Source organism: Heptranchias perlo, chromosome 8, assembly GCF_035084215.1.
Source record: "Heptranchias perlo isolate sHepPer1 chromosome 8, sHepPer1.hap1, whole genome shotgun sequence".
Taxonomy (NCBI): domain Eukaryota; kingdom Metazoa; phylum Chordata; class Chondrichthyes; order Hexanchiformes; family Hexanchidae; genus Heptranchias; species Heptranchias perlo.
In genome coordinates, this window is record NC_090332.1 from 29788983 (window position 1) to 29811524 (window position 22542).

Consider the following 22542-nt stretch of genomic DNA (forward strand, 5'->3'; position numbering starts at 1 on the left):
ATGGATCCTGCGACAAATGCAAGTGTCACACAGGTGCAGTAGAAGATGCTGTTCTGAGGGTTAATGTTAGAGCCATCATAAGACCACAAGTTACTTACAGATGAGGAAGACCATTTGGCCTATTTTAATTAATCCATCCTGAACAACCCTACACTCTCCTGATAGCTGCATCTAGTTGTTTCTTAAGTGATTCCAATGTTTCCGCCTCCACCACTCTATCCAGAATCCCATTCCAAGTATTGATCACTCTGTATGGAGAAGAACCTCCAGATATCAGTCCCAAAGTTGACCTTTTATTGGTTTGAACCTGTGCCCCCTTGTCCTACTCACACAGTTTAATTTAAAATATTATTCCAGAATAACCTTTTCCATACCATACGCTCTCTTATATAACTCTATAATATCACCTCTCACTTGCCTCCCTTTCAGGCTAAAAAGCCTCAGTGTCTTCAGTCTTTCCTCATAGCTCAGACCCCTGACACTAGTGATCAGCCTCATGATTCTTACTTGCATTACATCCAGCAATTAAATATCTTCTTGTTTCTCAGTAACCAGAGCTGGACATAGTACTCAAGATGTGATCTGACCAGAGCACTGTACCGTTTGATCACAATTTCCTCTGATTTATATTCGATTGTTTTGGCTCTGTAGTTCAACATTCTATTTGGCTTTGTTGATTTCTGCTCTGCATTGGTAGCACAAGTTAAGCATTGAGTCTACTAATACTCCTAGGTTTCTTTCAATTTCATCCTTAGCTACTTATACACCATTCATGGAGTACGTAAATCATCGATTTTTCCTTCCTCTGTGCGATATTTTGCATTTGTCTGCATTAAATTTTATCTGTCATCGTTCAGCCCAACTGCATATTTTGTTTAACTCATTCTGTAGTTTCTGGGCTGCCTCATTGATTTCACTGCCCTTCTTACTTTGGTATTGTCTTCAAATTTGGCCAATTTATATTGAATTTCTGAATCCAAGCCATTGATGTACATTAGAAACAGCACTGGCTCCAACACTGAGCCCTGGGACACCCGACGCAATACTTCCCCCCCCCCACCACCCTGACATTACCTCTCTAACCAATACTCATTCATTTCTGCCCTTCATCCAATTTCTTATCCATACCCAAGTTTTGCTCTGAATCCTAACAGCTATGAGTTTAATTAGTAACCTTTCATGTGAAACTTTATCAATCACCTTTTGGAAGTCATACGGTTTAGCACAGTTGATTTGGGTTGTCACTTCTAAAAGAAATCAAGGAGTTTAGTCAGACAGGATCTGTATAAAGCCACGTTCACTACTGTTCACTAGGTTATTTTTGTACAGATAATCCTCAAGTTTTCTCCTGATTATTGGTTCCAATATTTTACACAGGATTGAAGACTAAAGGGTTATCATTCCCTGTGTCTGTTTTGTCACCCTTTATGAATATGGGCACCACATTAGCATGTTTCCAATCTATCGGAATCTCCGCGGTGCCCAATAACTCTCTCACAATGATTGTCAGGGCCTCACAGATCTCCTCTCTAGTCTCTCCCGACACTCTGAAATAAATATCAACTACCCCTGGGGATCTCTTTGTTTTAAGCACTTTCAGCTTGTCCAAAACTTCCTCATTTATATCAAAGTCCTGAATTTTACTTTGATATTCTTTGTCTGGAGAGGCCATCTTGTTCATGTCTTCCTTTGTGAATATTTGGAGGAAGTGATCATTCTAACTAGAATTTTCACATCAAGTATAGTAGTATAAATTTGAGTTAAAATTCCTAGTATAGAGTTGCCAATTACACACTGAGTTGGCTGCTGCACCTCCAGAAACAATTCCCTGAGTAGGTGGTTGAATGTTAGAGTAACCGTGCCAGCTCCAGTAGAACAGCTGGAGTTGACAGAATGCCCCAGAAACCAATGCATGTCATGACATCATCCTATCTACTTACTGGAACAAATCTAACTCCAAAAATCAGTGCATTATTCCACATGTGTAAATCCATCTATGCGCATGTGCAGTGGTACTCTCTTTTTTGAAGGAAACCAGGGCACCACTGTTGGTGGCTTTCATTACCTGCTTGATGTAAGTGAGGTAGTAATTTTAATGCACATCACTTGTGTCCCCCACCAGATATGAAAATGACATAATCAGCATTGTACCTGACCTGGAAGTACTTGACGCACTGAGTGGGAAACGCAGAAGAATATTCTCTACCTCCAGCAGTAATGGTCACAAAATCCAACCTTCCAATAATGTAATAATATGTATGAAACTGATATTCTCTAAATTTTTAATCTTTAATATTTTAAATTAGAATTAAGGGAATATATGAAACCACAGTATTATTGTGTTTACTGCAGTCTCTGAGTGAAGTCCCATAACGAGTTAGCACAGTGCTATAGCACATTGTCCAAGTAAACCCAAGGGAAAATACATGGTAACACAAAATAACAAATTGCCAGTCTTATTGTATGAGTCTACACTACTGGTGGGGGAGTCCAGAACAAGGGGACATATCCTTAAAATTAGAGCTATGTCGTTCAGGGGTGAAGTCAGGAAGCACTTCCTCACACAAAGGGTGGTAGAAGTCTGGAACTCGCTCTCCCAAAAGACTGTTGAGGCTAGGTCAATTGAAAATTTCAAAACTAAGATTGATAAGATTTTTGTTATGCAAGGGTATTAAGGGATATGGAACCAAGGCGGGTAAATGGAGTTAAGATGCAGATCAGCCATGGTCTAATTGAATGGCAGAACAGGCTCGAGGGGCTGAATGGGCTACTCTTCTTCCTATGTTCCTATGTTCTAGTTTTAGTCCATATAGGGAATATAAGACTTTGTCATTAGTCATCCTTTATACTGATGGAATAAAGTTCCCTGCTCCTTGTTGTATATGCTCTTTTCTTCTCAATATCTGGTAGCTAGACAATGGGACCATCATCAGCAACGATGCTTCAAATGTGGGCTTTCAAATGTTTGCACACAAATCTTGGCATCACCTACTTTCTGGATTATTTTCCATAATCTACAGAGTCCAGGTGACCTAAAAAAAACTGGCCAATAAAAATAGCTTTAAGTGGCCAAAACAGCAAGTTTATCCAACATACACGAAATATTTTTTTGAATATAGAGGTCACCATGACAACACCTTTGGCTGACAGATGTTTTGGCTTGTTTGCACAAAATTGCACTTTAAACTCATTTTTGTTTCCACTACAGAGGAACACACACTTAACCCTTTCTGGACAGAACTTCAACAGTCCCTGGGAATTTTTTTTGTTGTTGCTTAAAATGATATTCTTTTATTGGAAATTTAGCAGATAGTAATTAGAGTCAAGGGCAGATTAGGAGTAGACATGTAACAATTTCACTTCCAGTTAGATGGGAGAGAGCCTTTGGCTTAGTGGTAACATTCCTGTCTCTGTGTTAGAAGGTGCAGGGTTTGAACTTCTCTCCAGTGAGTCCTGGAGAGTGGAGACCGAAGCTCTGGCTCTGAGTTCTAGGTTGGCATCCACCAGGGATACACATGTCCAGTGGATGTGGATGCCCCCCTACCCCCCTCATCATATGGGTTGTGGGAGCCCATAAACCCATCTCGCCCTATAGGGCTAACCACCCTATCAGCTGGTATAAAGATGGTTACAGCCATTGAAAGAGCATTTACATTATGGCCTGTTATGACTGTTAATCAGCCTGCGAATCCTTCCACTGCTTCACACTGTTCTCCAAGGGAAGAGTGTGAAGATACGAAAATAACAACAACTTCTAGTTAGATGAGCCACTGATTCATCATACATGGTGACCAACCAAACAAACACACAAAACAGTTAGAACATAAGGAATATCACCAGATACAACTCTATTCATTCCCTTGTTCTTAGGATATATTGCTGTGTATCTAAACCAGTTACAATACATAGAAGGGAACTGTTAAAATTTCGGTACATCTTTTATAACTGAGTAGAGATTTATGTTTTTATTCAAACGCACATTAGATAGATTGAAGGGGGAAAATTGCAGAGCTATGGGGAACAAGCCGGGCAGTGGGATTAGTTGGATAGCTCTTTCAAAGAGCTGGCACAAACACGATGGGTCGAATGGCCGACCTCTGTGCTGTAAGATTCTTTAATTTCTATCAGAATATAATATTTTGGAATACAGTATATGAGGAAATTAAGACATGACATATGGTAAGTGTAGCATGCTTGGGAGGAACAGATGAGTAGATCTATTGATTCCAAAGCTTTCCACCACTGGGGATTTTCCTTGCCTCATACCTGGGTCGATTGTAGACTAATTGATAGAGATTGATTGACATGATTAGTCAACAACTCCATTACTGTTATATCATGCGACTACCAGATTGGTAGGAAGCGAACTAGTTGGATCTTGGTCTTTTTTCATCTAGCAATTCTTATGCTCCTATGTTTTGATTGACCACAAACATCAGGCTCATTCCCACATGATCAGCACAGCACTGGATCAAACATTCACTACCTTGTAATGACTTTTTTTTAAGGTAAAATCAGACAGCCAACAAGGGTTTCTAATTGTAGAAATGTAGCAGCCAGACTAATATTTTGGGCCTTCCTGCCTACTGTTAATTTTAATCCCTAGTCTGGACTTGTGAATTTTATTTTTGTTTATCCAGTCAGGGAAAACAGAAAGTTGTAATTTCATGTTTATTTTAGATGTTAAGCAGAAAATGGTGCTTTAGCCCTTAAAGGGCTAAAGAAGTTGGTGGTGTGGAGTATTGCGGTGTGATGCATTTAAGGGGAATCAAGATAATTACATGAGGAAGAAAGGAATAGAAGGATATGCTGATAGCGTTAGCTAATGTAGGGTGGGAGGAGGCTCGTGTAGAGCATAAACACCGACAGAGGGCCGAATGGCCTGTTTCTGTGCTGTAAATTCCATGTTATTGTCGCTCCAATGTGTTGTATCACATGGTCCAGCACACTGGTACTGTACCATGCTGTATTCCATGACCCCCACATGTTAAGTGGTAGCCATGCTCGCAGGAGTAGGGCAGAGAGTAAATCCCAGGCACTTAACCCTGCCCCCAACTGAAAGGAAAATTAAAGGTCAAATCATGCCAAATCACTCATGCATCCATCCCAGCATCGAGCATCGGAGGGGGTGCAGGGTAAGTGAAGAGAGAAAAGTAGGACACTAATGCAGACAGAGTTAAAAATATCTAAAGTGCCTATATCCTTCTTGTACTACTGAGGCAGCTCTTCAAAAATATCCACAGTCACAGCTATACATCCTTATTTGTTACCACAGACTCTGTAAATCAAACTTATCAACAGTCAGAGCTACAGAACTTTGTTTTATTGTTACTATTTATCTTTTTAAGAATTTCTGGATTGTTTCAATCAACATTTAGTTTGAACAATGGAAAGTAATTTTACAGGCACTCAAATGAAGACAACTGTTTCCTGTTGTCATTTTGACTGACTGGAAAATATTTCAGATACCATAAATAAGACTGGAGGGGGAATGTAGAATGTTATGTTGCATGGCATTTATTTTGGAAAACTTCACTTGACAATATCAGTTTTCATACGCTTTTCTCATAAAATCAAGCAAGCTTTAAATATTCTTTTATAGACCATCATAAAGAGTGGAATTAATTTGCAGTGCTTCCTGCTGTTCGGGAAAGTAAACATTTTGCTAGGATCATAAAAGCAAATTCTTCGTGGTGCAGCCTGAAACAATTGGACTGTCCTTGGCTGCAGGGATGATCCTCTTAGTAAAGTCTAGAAACAACTCCTGGGGCATCTGTGTGGCTTTTGTTTCAAAGGGGTGAATTTTCACTTTACAGACGAGTGTAAAATGGAAGGGAGCAGATCGGTTGCCAGTTTTACACACTGCTCAATTTTTGTTTCGGGCGGGGTGTAAAATGGGCCACCAATCCGCTACCGCCCTTTTTCTGCCCGGTGATAAAAATGAAGATTTACCCCGAAGTGTTTTTGATACAAGTTTTAGCTTTGAATGAGCTACCGATTCTTCACCTCTGGTACCAATCACAAAGCTTGCTTTGTGTCCCAATACAGTTTTACAAACGGTGAATAGAAGCAGTTTCCCAAAACTGCACACAGGTAAATCATCTGCTAACCGCAAAGGTTTCAGCTGCTTTCCAAGAAAACTCACTCCACAGGAATTCACTTCCCTGAGGCTTGCAGCACATTTCTAATTACATGGCGGAAGCTATGGCCAGGAAATTCCTCGGAGCTGCTCCCACTCCGCCGGCGCTACTTTGCCAGGATTGTGGCATAATGGGGTTTCTGCCGCACTTCCAGAAAAGTAACTTCAGCAGAGCAAGAACAGCTCTTGGGAATTTCATGGTCTATGGAAACCATTTTGTACCATTATCGCATGTATATTGATGAATTGTCAAAAATGTTGCAGCAGGAAAATATGGACCACAATGAAGAGTACAATCATGCACAATTTTGCCTATTACTACAGAAAAATGTAAGGAGACTAGGTGCTGCAGTGGGTTAAATATTGCCTTTAACCTCTAGGACATGGCCTGACTGTAAAGGCTCTAAATGAAATGAGTTTGGATAGTCTCAATTCAGTTCCTAGCACAAGGATCTTCAGCACAAAACTGCCCAATACCAATTAGCACCATAATGTCAATCCTATGTAAAAATGCCACAGGATGGCTGGTGTAGGTAATGAAAAACTGTCACTCTGGTTCAATTCAGATTGCTCAGGGTGGACCTGAAGTGATTTGTTGGGCAGAGTAGAAAGAGCTATGCTCTTCATTTAATCGTGCTGTACCTGACTTCAGAAAGCTTGGTGCTGACACAGAGTAACAGACATGGAAAGTGTTCCATTCATTAATACTGACATTCATCACCTTGATGAGCACAAAATTCATACTAAAAAAAAGGGGAATACGTATTATCACAAGTTTATGAAATTAAGCATTAAACACACAGGCCTGGAGTTTCCTCTTTTACCGCATTCGGCATTTGGGCGCAAATTGCGCTGATGCATTTTACGTTGAGTTTCTGCTAAAATCTATCAACATAATCACAAACGTAAAATCTAGCATAGCGTAATCGTTTATTTATTCTTTTTGGCAATAAAAAATATTCATTGATGAATTTAAGAGACGTATTTAAGAGTGGTAGCCTGGTGCAGTTTAATTAATACAGCTAAAAATGGGTTTATCACAAAAAATAAGCATTTATAATAAGAGTGTCTGGTCCTCCAACTGTGAGTAATCTGATTTAAAATCACTGAAAATGACTCAAAAAACTTTACTGTAGCATTTTCTACTTTCATTGGTGTACACTAGGCAGTTTCTTAGTAAATTAATATTTTTTTTAATATTTAAAATGTTTAAACCGAGCCTACTAGTGCATTGGCGCCTAAGAAAGCTAGAGTAATTTTAAAACCCTCCTTGAACATCCGCAGGCTGGCACAATCGGTGGATACTCACCATTCTTGTTGTTTCGAGCGGGAGCTGTGGCCAGTTTTGTGGGTGGGGCTGGCCTTAGCGCAATTTTTTTTAGCCAGCACAAAACATTGCGGAAACTCGACTTATGCTAGGTATAAATTATGCCGAGTGTAAATCGAAATTCCTCAATATTTTGCACTGATTCAGTCGATTGCACTGAAAAAGCCAGCGCAATCTAACGGAATCTCTGGGCCACATTCTTACCGTGCTAATTATTGCTTAGATTATAATATGTAACACTGTCTGTTTTTGCTCATTTAAAGTTAAATCTGCTTCAAAGTGCCTAGGCACACTGTAAGTAGGGTTGCTGCTTTTAGGTTTAAATCATTAAAACCTGATGCCATTCCTTCTCCTGAAAGGAAAATGTTGAAGTCAGCATTTATTTCAAGAACACCGAGTAATCACTAAAATTAAGGGGAAAAGGTTAAAAAAAAGCTCGGCTATATATTTGCCTGCTATATATTATACCTACATTTTGTGTGTTAACTAAATAATGCTTTCTGGAAAATAAAAATGTTATTTTACTTACCTCAACAGTAATACAGACAAAACATTTATTCTATCTGTCAGATTACACTGAAACTGTCTATTTGGAAATGCTCTACATTATTGGTTTTGCACAGAATTTTACTCCAAATTTAATCTTTCATAATGAAAGAAAAATTGAAACCACAGAGAAACTGCCTAAAATAAGCATTAAAAATCATAAAAATCATAAACTTTTATCTAGTTTAGTTTGCTTTGCCTCACCTTCCCTTTTTTCAGCCTCCTCATGCTACATACTAACCAGATGGTGGACAAGTGACCTGCTCCCAGCCTTTAGTAATACCGCTCTATACCTGTTGCTAGCAAGTGTGCAAGATCAGCATGAAATGACCCACCCTCGATGTTCCCTCCCTATCTGAAGGAAAGATGTCTGACTGCTGTTCTGCACCTTTTGTTCTTGACAGTTAAAATCATTACTCACTCTGCAGAAAATTGCATATCTACTCTACCATACTGAACCCATCAATCAGTAACTACATTCAGTGAGCACATTCATTTTTCTTTGCACTCTTGACAAGCCTTTGCTAAAATACACTTACCAAAGACAGAGAAGTAATAAAGTACATCTAGCGATCAGTCCAAAAGACTCTGGGGACTAAAGTCTGCAGAGAGGCAGATGTGGCACTCTGAACAGTGGGCTTAAGAGACTGTCCAGGACCTGGTGAGAACGAGAACAATGAAGATGGAAGCAAGACAGTTGTGAGCAAATCGTTGGAAGCAGGAAGACCTGTGTACTAGACAAGAAGCAATCAGAAATGGGAAAGGACAGCAGTGAGCGAGTTGGGGGTATTTATTTTGAGGGACACATGATGGTAGGATTTGGGTCAGATGGGAGCCTGTGAATGGGGGAGGGGATAACACTGCAATAGAGTGATGCACCCACTTGCACTGCCATGAAGTTGAGGTAGTCCAAATTCCACAAAATACATGCAGGCAGCACTGCTCACTGCTTCTGACTGCTTGTAACATTTTTAATGATTGAAAAGAAATGAGACATTTGGCCGTTATCAATCATTAAATGTGAATGGATGCACTGTACAGCAGACTACCAGAGTTTGTTTCAGAAATAGAAAAATCTTTTGGGTGGGAATTTAGGCTGAATGTTTTATACTGAAGCTGGTGTTTACCATTACTGATGCAAGACCACCTCTTCCAGTCATTTACAACCAGCACATCAATGTGTATTTGCCTATTTTGTACCACACTTTTGGTATTGTTTCAGTACCCCAAAGGAATCTAAAGCAGCACCTGAGTGCAGTATAAAAACAGCATTAGAGACACTTGCAGTGCTAGGGTAGGTCAAGTGACCACACATCTATCAGCATTTGACTTACCAATCTCCTCAACCTTTTTCAGTGCACTGGACTTTTATATTTTGCAAATATTTTCCCACTAAATCTTTGGCTGCACACAATGTAAAGATTTCCTAGATAGGTCTACCAATACCCCTAAAGCCGACAGATGTTGTCAATGATGTAATATATTAAGGACACTCTTAGATAGATATTAGGACCTGGCTGGAGCTAGCTGATCCCAGGCAGGACAAGACCACTTCCTTACTGACAAGAACTTGGAAATATCAGGAAGACGTTACATAGACTGCAATGGCACATCAGTATCTCCATTTGATAAATTAGTGGATGATTAATAATCTCCCTGAGTAGAGAGCTTTTCATTTGCAACCACTAGCCTTCCCAAATTAACTTCCCAAATAACTTAATAGGTGCACTTTGAAATGACCTTTGCAGGGCTGTATATACAAACATATATATAAATTAGCTTTCAGCAGCTACTGCTTTTCATTAAACCTTCAGCTAAACTGCACTGCTAACTGAGGGCAGTAACTGTAGATGTGAAATGCAGCCAGCAATACCCGATTTATACATTGGACTACGCGTGGCTGGAAGTCATACTCTGCCCAACAGGAAAGAGCTCTGTGCATGAACGTTTACACACATGCATGGAGCTCCACTCCCTGGCTTTTTTTTTAATGTTAACAGAGTTGGCTTAAATGTTCACTTTCTCATAACATTTGAAAGACTCAGTGCAAAGTTTATAAAGTTCCCAGGTGTTACAACAGACCACCTGAACACTTTTTAAACCCAGACACAATCGTGCATCTTCTGAATATATTTACATTCCTAATAAAAAGATTGTTAGGCCAGTTCCAACTTTCCAGTCATATAAAGATTTCATCTGAGGATCATTTGCTGAAATCTTCCAGACAATTATTTAAATATGTTAGAATGGCACCAATTGATTATTCTTGGGATTGCTTGGGAACCAAAATAATTACTTTATTTGAAGTGTTTGGTTTTGTTTCCTTGCACTAAGTTTATTTCAATTGTACTTCCTATGTCACTTGATTCACATTTTGGATTTGCATCTGTTTCTGATGATTTGTAAAATATATAAAGCCGAGGATAGTGGTTACATATTTCGACAGCAGCTTTCAGAAACATCATCTGTAATCATGTTTCCTGCCTAAAGCCACCACAGCAAAGTAATCAAATCATTCAATAACACAGCATTTATAGGCTGAATCCAAACCTGCTTCCACAAGGCAGCAAATGTTTTCATTAGTCCTGTCAACTGTGTGATACTGCTCTTTTAAGGTAGAAAAGTAGGCCATGCAGCATTGAGATCTGCATCATTGTGCAGCTGCCTTGAGGGTTTGCATTCAATTGTAATTCCAGCTCTTCTTTCATTTATTTTTCCAATTGTATTTTACTTATAGACTGGACCATTTATTTACAGTGACTAGATTAGTCAAATTCTGTTTTAATTACATGGATTCTAGGACTTTTTAACTATATTTTTGAACTTGCAATCCAGCATTCTGACCATTTATAATTAGGGCGACTAGTTTACAATGGCTGTAGGAATTATATTCTGTTTTTATTACATGAGATTCTGGGAATTTTAAGATATTTCACAATTCCTTCTGTGAAAACCTCAATCCAGTGATATTTTAGGAATTTACCCTACAGTTAGAGAAATGATTTCTTAAATAAGAAGAACAATATATAATCATTTTATAAAAAAGTTTGAGCAATGGTTTGGCTTGTCATTTGTTTGGTGAGTACTACAATATGACAAATGATCAGGTTTTATACAGCACCTATAGAATCGTAAATATTCTCTATTCTGTGTAAAATACATCGATAGCCGGGAGCTGCGGGGCACAACTGTTAACCTAAAACGTTAAAAATCCCTCCTGAGCTAAATAATAATGAGAAAAAAGTGTGATGAAAATTAGTCGGAAGAAGGTTCACAGGATGGAACGTTAGCTTGGAAATTCAGTGAAACTATGGCATAAGAGTGGAGTTGTGCCAGTTTTTTTCCAAGGAAATTCGTGCATAACTGATTTAATGCTGATACATCACTATGCGCAAATTTCCTCGATTGTTTGCACCACTTTCGTGATGGATCCGCTGAAACCCTCTACTGCTTATTTACATAGCTACGCCCCCATACAAAAAGACCAGCTCACGTGAGTTTCCTGGATTTATGCGAATAATGCTCTGGCGTAGTTTGACGCCCAAATATTTAGGTACAGCAAAGTCACCTGATATTAGTGTAACTGAGATTTCTGGGGTTTGATAGAGATTTTCTTTGCAATTTGAAAAAAATATTCTTACTGAGAGCTGCACTATACTTAACCAAAATGCAGTCAGTCTCAATGCACATGAAATGTTTTGACACCCCACGCATTCAAAAGGGCTAAGCAGCTGGACATACACACGTTCCGCGTTATAATAGAAGAGATAGAAGAGCAGTGGAAGTCAAAGGCTCTGAGAATGAGGTGCCATGGCAGAAGATAGCAGCACGATATATTTCCCCTATTGGTGGCGCTGCATCTGCCCTTGTTTTATGCTGGCTGTTATGTTCTGGCGTAGGCAAATGAGCTCCGCAATTTGGGTCTAAATTCCCAAATTGGCGCAGAAACCAGTGTAAATTGCGGTGTAACTTCTGCGTAAATTAGATCCAGGAAATTCCAGTATTTCAAGAAAACAAAGCAGTTGATGGTATACTTCCCCAGGAAGTGATGAAATGACCGTTTCTGAAACTAATCCAGTGTTTAAAAATAAAACTCTGTTTCCCGGGCAATCCCAAACTGACTCTTGGCAGTGCCGGCTGCCTTAAAGTGGATGCAAATAGGATGCGGACCCTTAAGAGGCTCCAACAAGTAACGCACCGCTTTATTGGGAATCGTTGAAATGTGGTCTTGAAGCATGTTGTTGTCTTTTAAAAGAAAATGTGTTGAAATGTATTTTCAGAAATGCATCTCTTCCGGTCCCCTTTACCGCTTCATGAATTACAACGAATACAGGCAAAACAGCCAGTGTGAAGAAACTGTTGCCAAATACAGTTTAAGATCGTGACCAGTGATGGGGAGAAGAAAACACTTTAAAACAAAACAAAACCTATAAAACCTGTGGCTCACGAAGGTCAAACTCCGCTCGTCCCAAGTTAGTTTGGCCTTTCAGCTCGGAGGAAGTAAGCACAGAGCTTAATGTTGGGAAGCCAGTGTATTTCTTATGAGCTTTTTATAGTACCGGCTTGTGGGAGAGATGGTCTCATTGTCCGACACTGGACTAACGCTTGATGACTCAAAACATTTAAACCTCCACAGTATCATTTCGTGAGCTGTGTGTAAGCCTCTTGAAATTGCAATGAAAAGTACTGGCTCACTTTTAATTCTGTTTCTTAAGAAATGTCCTCTGGCTGTTCGCGAACTGCAGCGACAGCACATCATCGTTGCTTACTTTCTGGCATCCGATTGGTTGAAAGTTGTTCATTGAAATACATAGAACTCACCTCAGAAAACAACAAGATCGTGATGGAGCCTGGATTCAGAGCCAGACGTACAGGGCATAGAACACAGGGGCTTGGGTTTGGAGCCTGGAGTCTAGTGCCAGAAGCATAAAGCTGGAGCATGGAGTTTATAACCAGGCACATAGAGCACTGAAGTATAGAGGCTGCGGTTTGGAGACTGCAACCTATAGTTTATGCCCAGGAACAAAGTCCGGATCACGGGTTCATCACAGATCTTAGAGGCAAAAGCAATTAATATGGACTCTGGAGTTACCAGGAACATAGAGCATGCAATTTTACCATAGCACCCATTGTACCAGGTGTTCATGCAGAATTACAACAAAGGGACTTCATTCCGGGCCCCTCCTCTCTTGGATTGTTTTATTTTCAGTTATCTAACATAATCCCTGCGTACACATTTCATAAAATACGGACACATTTTCATTCTTAACAATCCGATCTCCCCGTCCCATATACTGGGTTTGAAAATATTCATAAGAGCAGGGACATGCCCACGGATCTAACTTTGGAAATTGTACTCGAATGCTTTAGAGCAACTCGTTCAAAGCAAATGTATTTGCGATGGATTGAAATGTATTAATTTGCATTACGAACGATTACAAGAGTATTACTGTAGATATATGTAATTCCTTGGCTTGGACTTCTTGATAAACAGCAACCTATTCCACTCACCCTTACTCTTTCTAGGCTCTACTCATATTTGTACCCAGCAAACATTGAGACTATGTTTCTATTTTCCAAGGCAAATAAAGCACAGATACTTCATCCAGTCAAACTACGGTCGTTTTTGTTTAGTTACTAAAGCTTTTTAATACAAGGAGGCTGTAGCTTTGAGATTTGACCTCCAATAAACTAGAACTTCTGTATAGGAAATGTAAGTTTCAATGCCATTCTCCTAATTCAGGATTCAGGTCAATAACTACAATTAAGAAAACTTTTTAATATATAAATTACTAAGGTATCGTAATTTATATCTCACAACTACCCTTTTGACCCATTTCTTGCGTGTAATAATTTTGGCACGCAGCCCAAGCTGGAGGTTGACGGTATTTTTGTAACGGCCAAGGATAGCACTGTATGTGAAACTGTACACTGAGGATTGCGGGGCATGAAATTTCTCTCCATTAACCTGGTGCAAAGCGACTTAACGTGCACGTGGTCCGCACAGAAATAGCGGATTACACTTTGTTGTTAAGAGCTGTTGCCTGATCTGAATACAACTTGCAGCAAATGCACTGGACTGATACTCAATTTGTTGGAATGGAACTCTGTTACTGTTCACTTGCAGTTCTGAACTGTATTAATACGTTACGCTTCGACGGGCTATTTTTAAAATGCGATATTATACTGTTTAAGCCTGATGCTTAATACTTCACAAATAATTTCAATAACGTCAGTAAAAGGTCTAACGAAGAATATAGGGAAGATTCTACAGTTTATTTTCCAGTTACTGCTTCTCTGAGAAATTCTATAACTATTTAGCGGTGAAGCTGATCCTGAAGATCACATTTTATAGATTTACTTTCTACTCTCTTGACATAAATTACCATTTTCACGCAATGTAAACATCGGATAGTTAACCCTTTAAGGACTGCAACAACGTTTCCGAGCCCAAAAAAATGAGCCTTTAATCAATCTAAAAAAAGTAGTTGGGTTTTTTAATGTATTTATTTCTACATTCTACAATAATCGGAGTTAGAAACATGCATGCACAAGTCAACTTTATTTATTCTGTGCGATATTATCTAAGCGCGCGTTTTGAAAGCTACAGAAGATGGTTTAGCACGCAATGAGTTAAACGGTGGCTGGAGATCCGAACCTTTATCCCTGTGCCTGACTGTCGTGTTTGTTTACATAGCACCTGTCTTGGAATTTCAGCATTTCCACTGAAGACAGCAGGTTCTAGATTCTGTGATTAATATTTTAGATACGATTTCCACGGGGTATTATCCAACACCGCTTGGTGCTCAGATGACCGTGCTCACCACCCACAACCTAATTTACCGCTACAAAAATAAACAAAACCAAAAAAAAAGTCTTTTTTTTTTCAATCACGTCAGTTTGCTCTGCACAAACTGCAATGTGCAAGTAGGCGAATACCCCCGACGCCTTCTATATAATATCTATATTACATCTTATATTTTAAAAAGTTTCGCGCGAAAACAAACAGACTTTTTTGAGGTGTTGGTCATACGTGCAAAAACATTTACATAATTCTTAAAGAGGAATGGCATCCCTTTTTGCTGGCATAGGTTGGATATTAAAACTATTAGACTCTTCCTTTATACGAAGCATTGCCAATCCCATATCTTTAGCCAAACTGGGGCGTATTTGAAATAAGCAGATTTATGGGCTCTTAATGTTTGATAAATACATTACAGCCTCCATAGGCTGACAAAAAGGGATACGATCTCTTTAAGTTGCTATTAGGGCTTACTTTCAGGGTAGTTATATGGATGCATATCAATCTTGTAAACTTCTTTTGCGTAATACTCCTCTTCGCTTCTCTCTCGTTCACAAGTGGCAGCCCTCTCGTTTGCTTTCTCCAGAAGCAAATCCCTGGTGCTGTTGTAAATCGCGATCACCTCCGACGAGACCTCTTCTGGCTCCGGGTGATGTTCCGGGGGGTTTGTGAGTTTCAGTTTGCTGAGGATTTGCCCTCGGATGGCCTCGATCCTCTTCTTCATGAACTGTTCCATATCGAGAGTGTTGCAGGTCGACAAGCAAGCGGCGATCATCGCGAAATCCAGCGTGAGAAAAACAGTGAAAATGGAGTAGTGCATTTTCAAAGTTGGGTAGTTGGAAGTTGATGGGGGGGGGGGGGGGGAGAGGAGGTGTGTGGGTGGGAATCAACTGCAGATCGTGATCTTCACGCGAAAAAGTATCAACAAACTAGATATTTACAAAAAAAAAAGACGAAAGGCACTTTTTTTAAAACCTTGATTCTCAAGTCCTGTGGAGTTCAATGACTTGCCAAGAGCTGGCTTCTCGCTGCAGCTGCAGTACAGGCGGTAACGCTGCTTGTGCCGAAGATAAACACACCTTCACTTCATCGCAGTCCGGAGGAATCTCTAACTTCTCCAAACTTTTTTTTCTCTCTCTCAAAGCGTTGGCTTTCTCCAGTTATAAAATGTCAAAATACCAGCTGCCACCTTTATTCCACCAGACTGAGCTCTCCTGGAGTCCACGATGAGGTTTTTCTTAAAAATGGGAGAATCTTAACAAAAGCAAAACTAAATTTGGGAAATGCTGTTAATTTTTTTTTTAAAAAATAAGGCTGGCAAAAGATCAGATTTTTTTTTAAAAAGGTTTTTTTATATATATATATATAGTTTAAAAATCTGAAGCAGGGAGCCTCACGTCATTCGCGAACCGTTATTTTCGCTCCTCCATCCTAGTCTGAGAGCCCAGGCTGGGAGAAAGTGAGTGAGAGAGTATGTGTGCGTGTTAGAGAGAGAGAGTTGCCAGCAGATAACATCACGCCTGCACAGGGGAGAGATTTATAATGTCTCACTTTACCACGTGTTGCCTCCACCGAGTGACGTGGGGGTCCGACCGCTCGAGGATTCCTCAGCACTCGTTACCAGGCTGCCCACTTGACAGGCAAGGGTCGAGGAGTCCGCGCTGTCCTAGCGCCCGCACGTCTTCTGAGACGTCACCCACTTCCCTCCCCACTCCACCCACTCCGTTTCACAATCGGCTCATGTTTGAAGCGCGGATTATTGACTCAGGCTCCGGCATTGGATTTTAAAACGCCGGGTTTCCGGAAAAGTGTAGTTGCAGCAATGGTTGTATACCCTCACGAGTTTTGTATCTCGTCCACCTTTTTTTTTAAAAAAAGAGTTTGCATCTCAACTGTGGCACAAGATAAAATTTAACACTGAACAGTAAATATCTAGCGTTATTTCTGGGTGTTCTCCTGGGGAATGGATACAGTGAACACAATTCCACCCCACGCTTTGCAGTACGTACCGATGAAAATAAACAACCGACAGATCAGAAGCTAATGTTACAGCTTTTTGTGAGGTGGCTTGAAGATTTGTTAACTCATCTGCTCAGTGTGACTGTAACATTAAGGGTGGTGCTGCTGACAGTTTGTTTAAAAGTGTGCTCTGTTGTAGCTTTAATAAATGCGCTTTCGACAGTCCTGCTCCCCACGTCAACGGACAATGAATCGGGGCTTAGGATCCCTAGCAGTCCATTAACACACTTTTAATTTAAGGGAATGATGGATTCTGTAACCACCTTAGCACCCTAACATTACAAAAATCTGTCAAAGATATCACAAGCCGCCTAAAACATGGAACTGGACTGAAACTAGACAACACGCGTGGCATCAGTGTGCACGAAACCAACCAGTGTTTGGTCCGATTTCTAATTGATTTTTCACTAGACAAAAGTCCCACTATTCAGTAAAATACAAACAACTGAGCAGCCTTTTAAGTTTACAAAGCACCGGGCACGGGATCAAAGGGATTTGCACAGAACCCCAGTGAAGATGAACTTTTGCTTCAAGTCGAGTGAGTCATAATGAGATGAAGTCTCTGGCCGCATTGTCAAGAAGACCTGGCGCTGCTCTCATGATCTGTAACTTTTCCATTCAGGGACTTATTACATACTCCAATTATACTTTGGAGTTATGAGAATTCTTACTTGTAGATATTTTAATGTTCATATTAAAGGGGGGAGGGAGAGAGAGAAGACACTTGCTCCGTGATTTCCGTTCCAGCTGTCCTACGTTTTGTATAAAAAAATTGTTCAAATATTATTAAAAATCCGCTCAAACTCGCCTCAGAAAAATAGGATTTTATGAAGTAACGAACATAAATTATAGGGGCGCTAGGGCCCAGGGGGCGCCGCACTTCTCGCGGTAGGAGCCGCCACTCCACAGAATGGTGCTCGCTGGCTCAGAATACTTTCGTGACAGGCAATTCTGATCATTTGAGAAATCGTCTACCTACGTGACTCAGAAAATTAGAGTAGACAGTTGGACAAGTAGTTTAGTTTTTAAACCAACAGACAGTTGGGCAAATATTTCCACATCGCAGGGGAAAATAAAGTGATTCAGACTCGGCAGCACCATTGGAATTCTCCCTTCAAAAACGTGCAGTAAAATAAAACATACAGGTCACACAAAGTAAATGCCAGTTTCTCCAGCAACTCCCCAACTCGCCACCTCCTGAGGGTCGGCATTATCTATTTTGAGGCTCTAGCAAATACTAAATTCACACTGACTGCAAGATCTACATTTTCTGTCATATGTCTATATTATATGCAGAGAAATGTTTATAAGCAAAAGTGATAAATATGTTTTGTAACATTTTACACATCTCCCTTTTACAGCTACAATAACAAGATTCTTGTAAGGTAGGACAAAGCGACTGATAGTTTTTTTTAAAGTGGACCAGCACAATCTTCTAGGCCAATACTTCAATGCAGTACTGAGGGAGTGCTGCATTGGCAGTTATTGACTGAGATGGAAAGCCTGTTCAGGCAGATACTACAGATCCCATAGCAGAATATTTGAAAAGCAGTAAGCTCTCACAGGTATCTTGGTTATTTCTCCTCCAACCAACAAAATTAATTGGCCATTTATCTCATTACTGTTTGTGGGATCTAGCTGTGCGCAAAAATATTGCCGTTTATCTTCAAAACTTCAATATGTTTCGACGTGAATGAACCACAGGTGTTTGCTTTATGCTGTGAAGTGCACCTCTTTTTGTCCAAGGGGGAAGGAATAATTGGTCCATCTGTAGCAAGGATCAGACCTAAAGGGTACAAGCATACATCTGGACCATTACTAGTCTTTATTAATTCTATATTATTGCTATTTCAATGAGCATTGAATCTTTCCCTGAATTCCAGTTTTCCACCATTCAGTTCTGAAGGGATCTGCACACAAAATACAGTGGAAGGTGTGGATTAGGAACAGGATTTTTAAAAAGCCCTTGGAAAGAAATAGTTTGCTTTATTAAAAAGGCAGTTCATTCCCCACATTGTACACAATTTCATGCATTCACAGAATGAGCATTACTGTAGTTTACATTTCTTAGGCGAAGAGGTGCTAATGATCGCAAGGCTCATCGGTCTGAATCACCATCACTTTCCTCGCCTGCAACATCAGCCCTTTTTTCCCCATCGCTCTCTTTATCCCAGTCTTTCATGGTGGCTCCCATCATGAAGTCATCACGTAATATGTTCCATGCTGCACTATCTTCGGATTTAACTTCAACCTGAAAATAAACCAGTTGATTACTAAATATAATCAGAAGCACAAACGAACACACGAGATTCACTTTTCCAACAGCTTTGGCAGTCTAAACACCCATCTGATGTAATATTTTAACCCCCGGTGCTGGCTCATTAGAATATTTCCTGGCACACAAATCCGTTACAAAATATGGATTTAATAAAACCTTTTGAAACGAGATACAATATTTCTTTTGATCTCTGAACCAAATTCCCTTTATGTGCTACATTACCTCATATGGCACAAAGCTGGCTTTTAGGAAGTTTGATGACTATAATATAGATCTTTATTTGGAACGAGTCAAACGTTGTTATCGTGGCACTAATTCACTTTCTTGCGGTCAGTTGGTTAAAGCGGAAGCAATCTTGTACAACATTTCCTATATTTGTGTTTAAAACTAGAGGCATCCGGCTCAGTAGTTGAAATCAGCCGTGAGCTCCCCCTCAACTCCCTTTCCTCAAGAGTTACTATTTATACAAGGCTGTGCATCATGGCCATGTAGAATTTTATAACTGGATACGGGAGCAGAATGCCGAGGCACAGACTGGATTATGGTGGAGCTGGGGCGCCACTCCGAGGCACCTTGCAGTATTACATTATTAAACCCCGATTCCACCGCCTACGATACAACGCCAAAACGCTCACTAGCTTGTTTGCTGGAAAATCCATTTCATGCGCTGTTAGAATTTACAGAAGCAGGAAACATAAAATAACGGATAACCTCGTTAGCTTCCTTTAAAAAACACGAAAATCTTAAACAGCTAAAATACACGAAAGTGCTGGTTTTGCAGTAGCAAAGTTTTTGAAGGAGGACATGAACACTGAAGATATTTTTTTTTTTTGGGGGGGGGGGGGGGGGGTTGTTCTGAGAGCTTGCCCCCTCCCGTTTTGTAAATGTGGCCCTGAATCACACTGCCGGAAGGCTGCAAGCTAGGAGTACTGAGCATTCTCACATAACGTACAAGCTTAATTGGCATTGGAGCTTTGGTCTTTCACGTTTTTCTTCAGTAACAAAATAACCGTCACTTTTTCTTAGTATGGTTCAGAAGGAACCTTGAAGTTGGCATCCACCAGGAGTTGCAGGTACTGATATGAATCAATAGTCGGGTCAGACGGCCCTTGAATCTTCCAATTAATACCTTTGAGATGCTGCTTTGAGTCTTGTAAAGCCATAATACCAAACCTTGGGTGGGTGCAGGGGGTGGCATTCACCACCATATCCCACTGGTTTGCCCGTTGTTCAGGATGGTGAATGGAGAAGTCACAATACAGAAGTCAGGATTAATACCTTTGTATTATGAGTATGTATTCAGTGTGATAGGAGGCATGGTTTAGATTAGGTCATTAGGATTCTGCAGTGGAATGCTAAGCTAGCAGGAGGTGTCAGGTTAATGCAATTTAAGCATCAAAGGGTTTGTGCAAGAATTATAGCTATTTTGCAGCCAACATGTCTACCTTTCGGTTGTCATCACTGTGTTAAAGTGTAATATTTATAACCATGCAAAATGTCTTATCATCTACAGTGACTGTGCATACCATGTGGAAAAATACATTTCTATCATCATTACTGCCATTAAAGATTCAAGAAAAGTGTAGCAGTTATAAATAAAAAATATACTTTCATTATTTGTTTTCAAATGGAGTTTAAAGTTGCAACCATCAGTCCTCCAGGATTGGCCAGAGCTCTGGTGGGAGACATGGGCACAACCAAAATTCTAAAATGAAATAAACACATCAGGGAGTTCACAAATCCAAGCCAACTCCTCTCCTACAGGCATCACCTTTTGTTAGGGTATACTTACATAGGCTCTAGCAATCCTCCAATACCTTACCCAAGTGACCATTCTTCATGTGAGCCTGGACAGTGAGTGTCATTGGGCTATTCAGTCACAGAGAGCATCACAACCGAGTCAGATCATGTTTCCATACATACACTTTCCAGCAGGGATCACTAGATAGTGATAAAGAGCAAGAACAGAACCCTGGTGGGTTTTCTATTCTATCCTAATTTTAGCACTACGACTGTTACCCTAGCTGACATGAGCCAGCTCAGCACAGACCAGAAATAAAACCTTCTGGTTCGTATGGTTTAGTATTACACCAGGCAGTATCTTTACCCTCTGGGACAGGGGTGTTCACCTTTTTGTCTTTGCGGGTGCACAGATGTACACCATAGAGTCACATACAAAGTGCTTGCGTTTATTTCAATTAGCTAATAGCATAACTTGTTGATGGTTTAGGATGTACCCACCAATGAGGCAACTGTGCTAAGAACAGCCATTTCCAAAACTCTAGGCCCACAAAATTAAAACAGGACAAACTTGCAAATAGGAATTTAGAACAAATAGGACCAAGTTGCCCTAGTTTGTATTTTCCTCTTCCCCTTTAAATCTTCCTCCTTTTGCTGAGTTATCTGCATGATTACGAGACACATTGTTTCACCACTTTCTTTCCCACAGTGGATAGATCTTTCCACAATGGATTTGTAGTTCAGCATTTAAGCATCTCAATAACCCCCTCTTGCTCATGCTCAGATGCAAACATTAGTCCTCTGCAGTGCCAAAAAATCCTTATCCTAAATACCATAAGCTCAGTTTTTTATTTAATAGTTTAAACTGCGTAAAAGGGGAAAATCTATTTTTCATCCCTTCCCCAACCTCCCCTCACCCTGCTCAGTGATTTATAATTTTTCTGCCTGGTGGAACAGGTTATCACTGTACATTTTGGATATTGAGGTTTCACCGGAGCAAGAGAAAATGTAATTCTCATGATGCATTACACACATACACAAAGCCAAAAATTCCCAGCACCCCGAGCCCAGGTGAAATTTCAGACTTAGACCCATGTAGGAAAACTTCTTCCTGTCAAGGATTTCCAACATTAAATGATCAATTTTAATTGTACATCTAGTGTTTTCTTTTCACCAGAATTGTGTACGAAGTTACAAATGTTAATTGTACACACTGATCTGACTGAAAACAGAAACTATGAGTGTGGTTTGATCTGTAGCAGTTTCCAGTTCCAGACTGCTTAGTTTGAGGAAAAGAAAATTGAATAACTTAATTGGGTGGTTCTGCAGAGCATGCCCATTGGTAATTGGAAAATTCTATCTGTCAAGCGAATGGACTTGGTTTTTGATTGCCTCAAATATCCCATTGACTAAATGCGAAGCAATCAGCATGGTTAACTTTGGTGGCTCTTTGAGCCTATCATGACTTTTGTGCCCTACAAGATTTTTAATTAGATTTTTCAATGATAAAAATACTAACTTAATTTTACTTCCTTTCTTTACTGATCTTCTGCAGCATCTTTTTTCCCGATAGTTTAGTTTGATTCATGGCTCTATATGTCTATACTTTGCATTCTTTTCTTTCCATCAGGATCCATGCCAAAACTTCATGAACAGATCAAATGCAAAGCACAACAGTTAGAGCTGCTCTG

At 40.0% G+C, this 22542-nt stretch overlaps 2 protein-coding genes across 2 annotated transcripts in view; both read right to left on the minus strand.

Moving 5' to 3' along the window:
* The window catches only part of tgfb2 (transforming growth factor, beta 2), a 62265-nt gene extending 45849 nt beyond the window's left edge, over positions 1-16416 (minus strand). Inside the window, exon 1 of the mRNA XM_067988883.1 lies at positions 15289-16416. Coding sequence (XP_067844984.1) covers positions 15289-15634 — 346 coding nt within the window. The 5' untranslated portion in view covers positions 15635-16416. The remainder of the gene's footprint in view (positions 1-15288) is intronic.
* A 2383-nt stretch (positions 16417-18799) lies between these two features.
* The window catches only part of rrp15 (ribosomal RNA processing 15 homolog), a 35715-nt gene continuing 31972 nt past the window's right edge, over positions 18800-22542 (minus strand). The window contains exon 5 of the mRNA XM_067988884.1: positions 18800-19084. Within this exon, the coding sequence (XP_067844985.1) occupies positions 18932-19084 (153 nt within the window). The 3' untranslated portion in view covers positions 18800-18931. The remainder of the gene's footprint in view (positions 19085-22542) is intronic.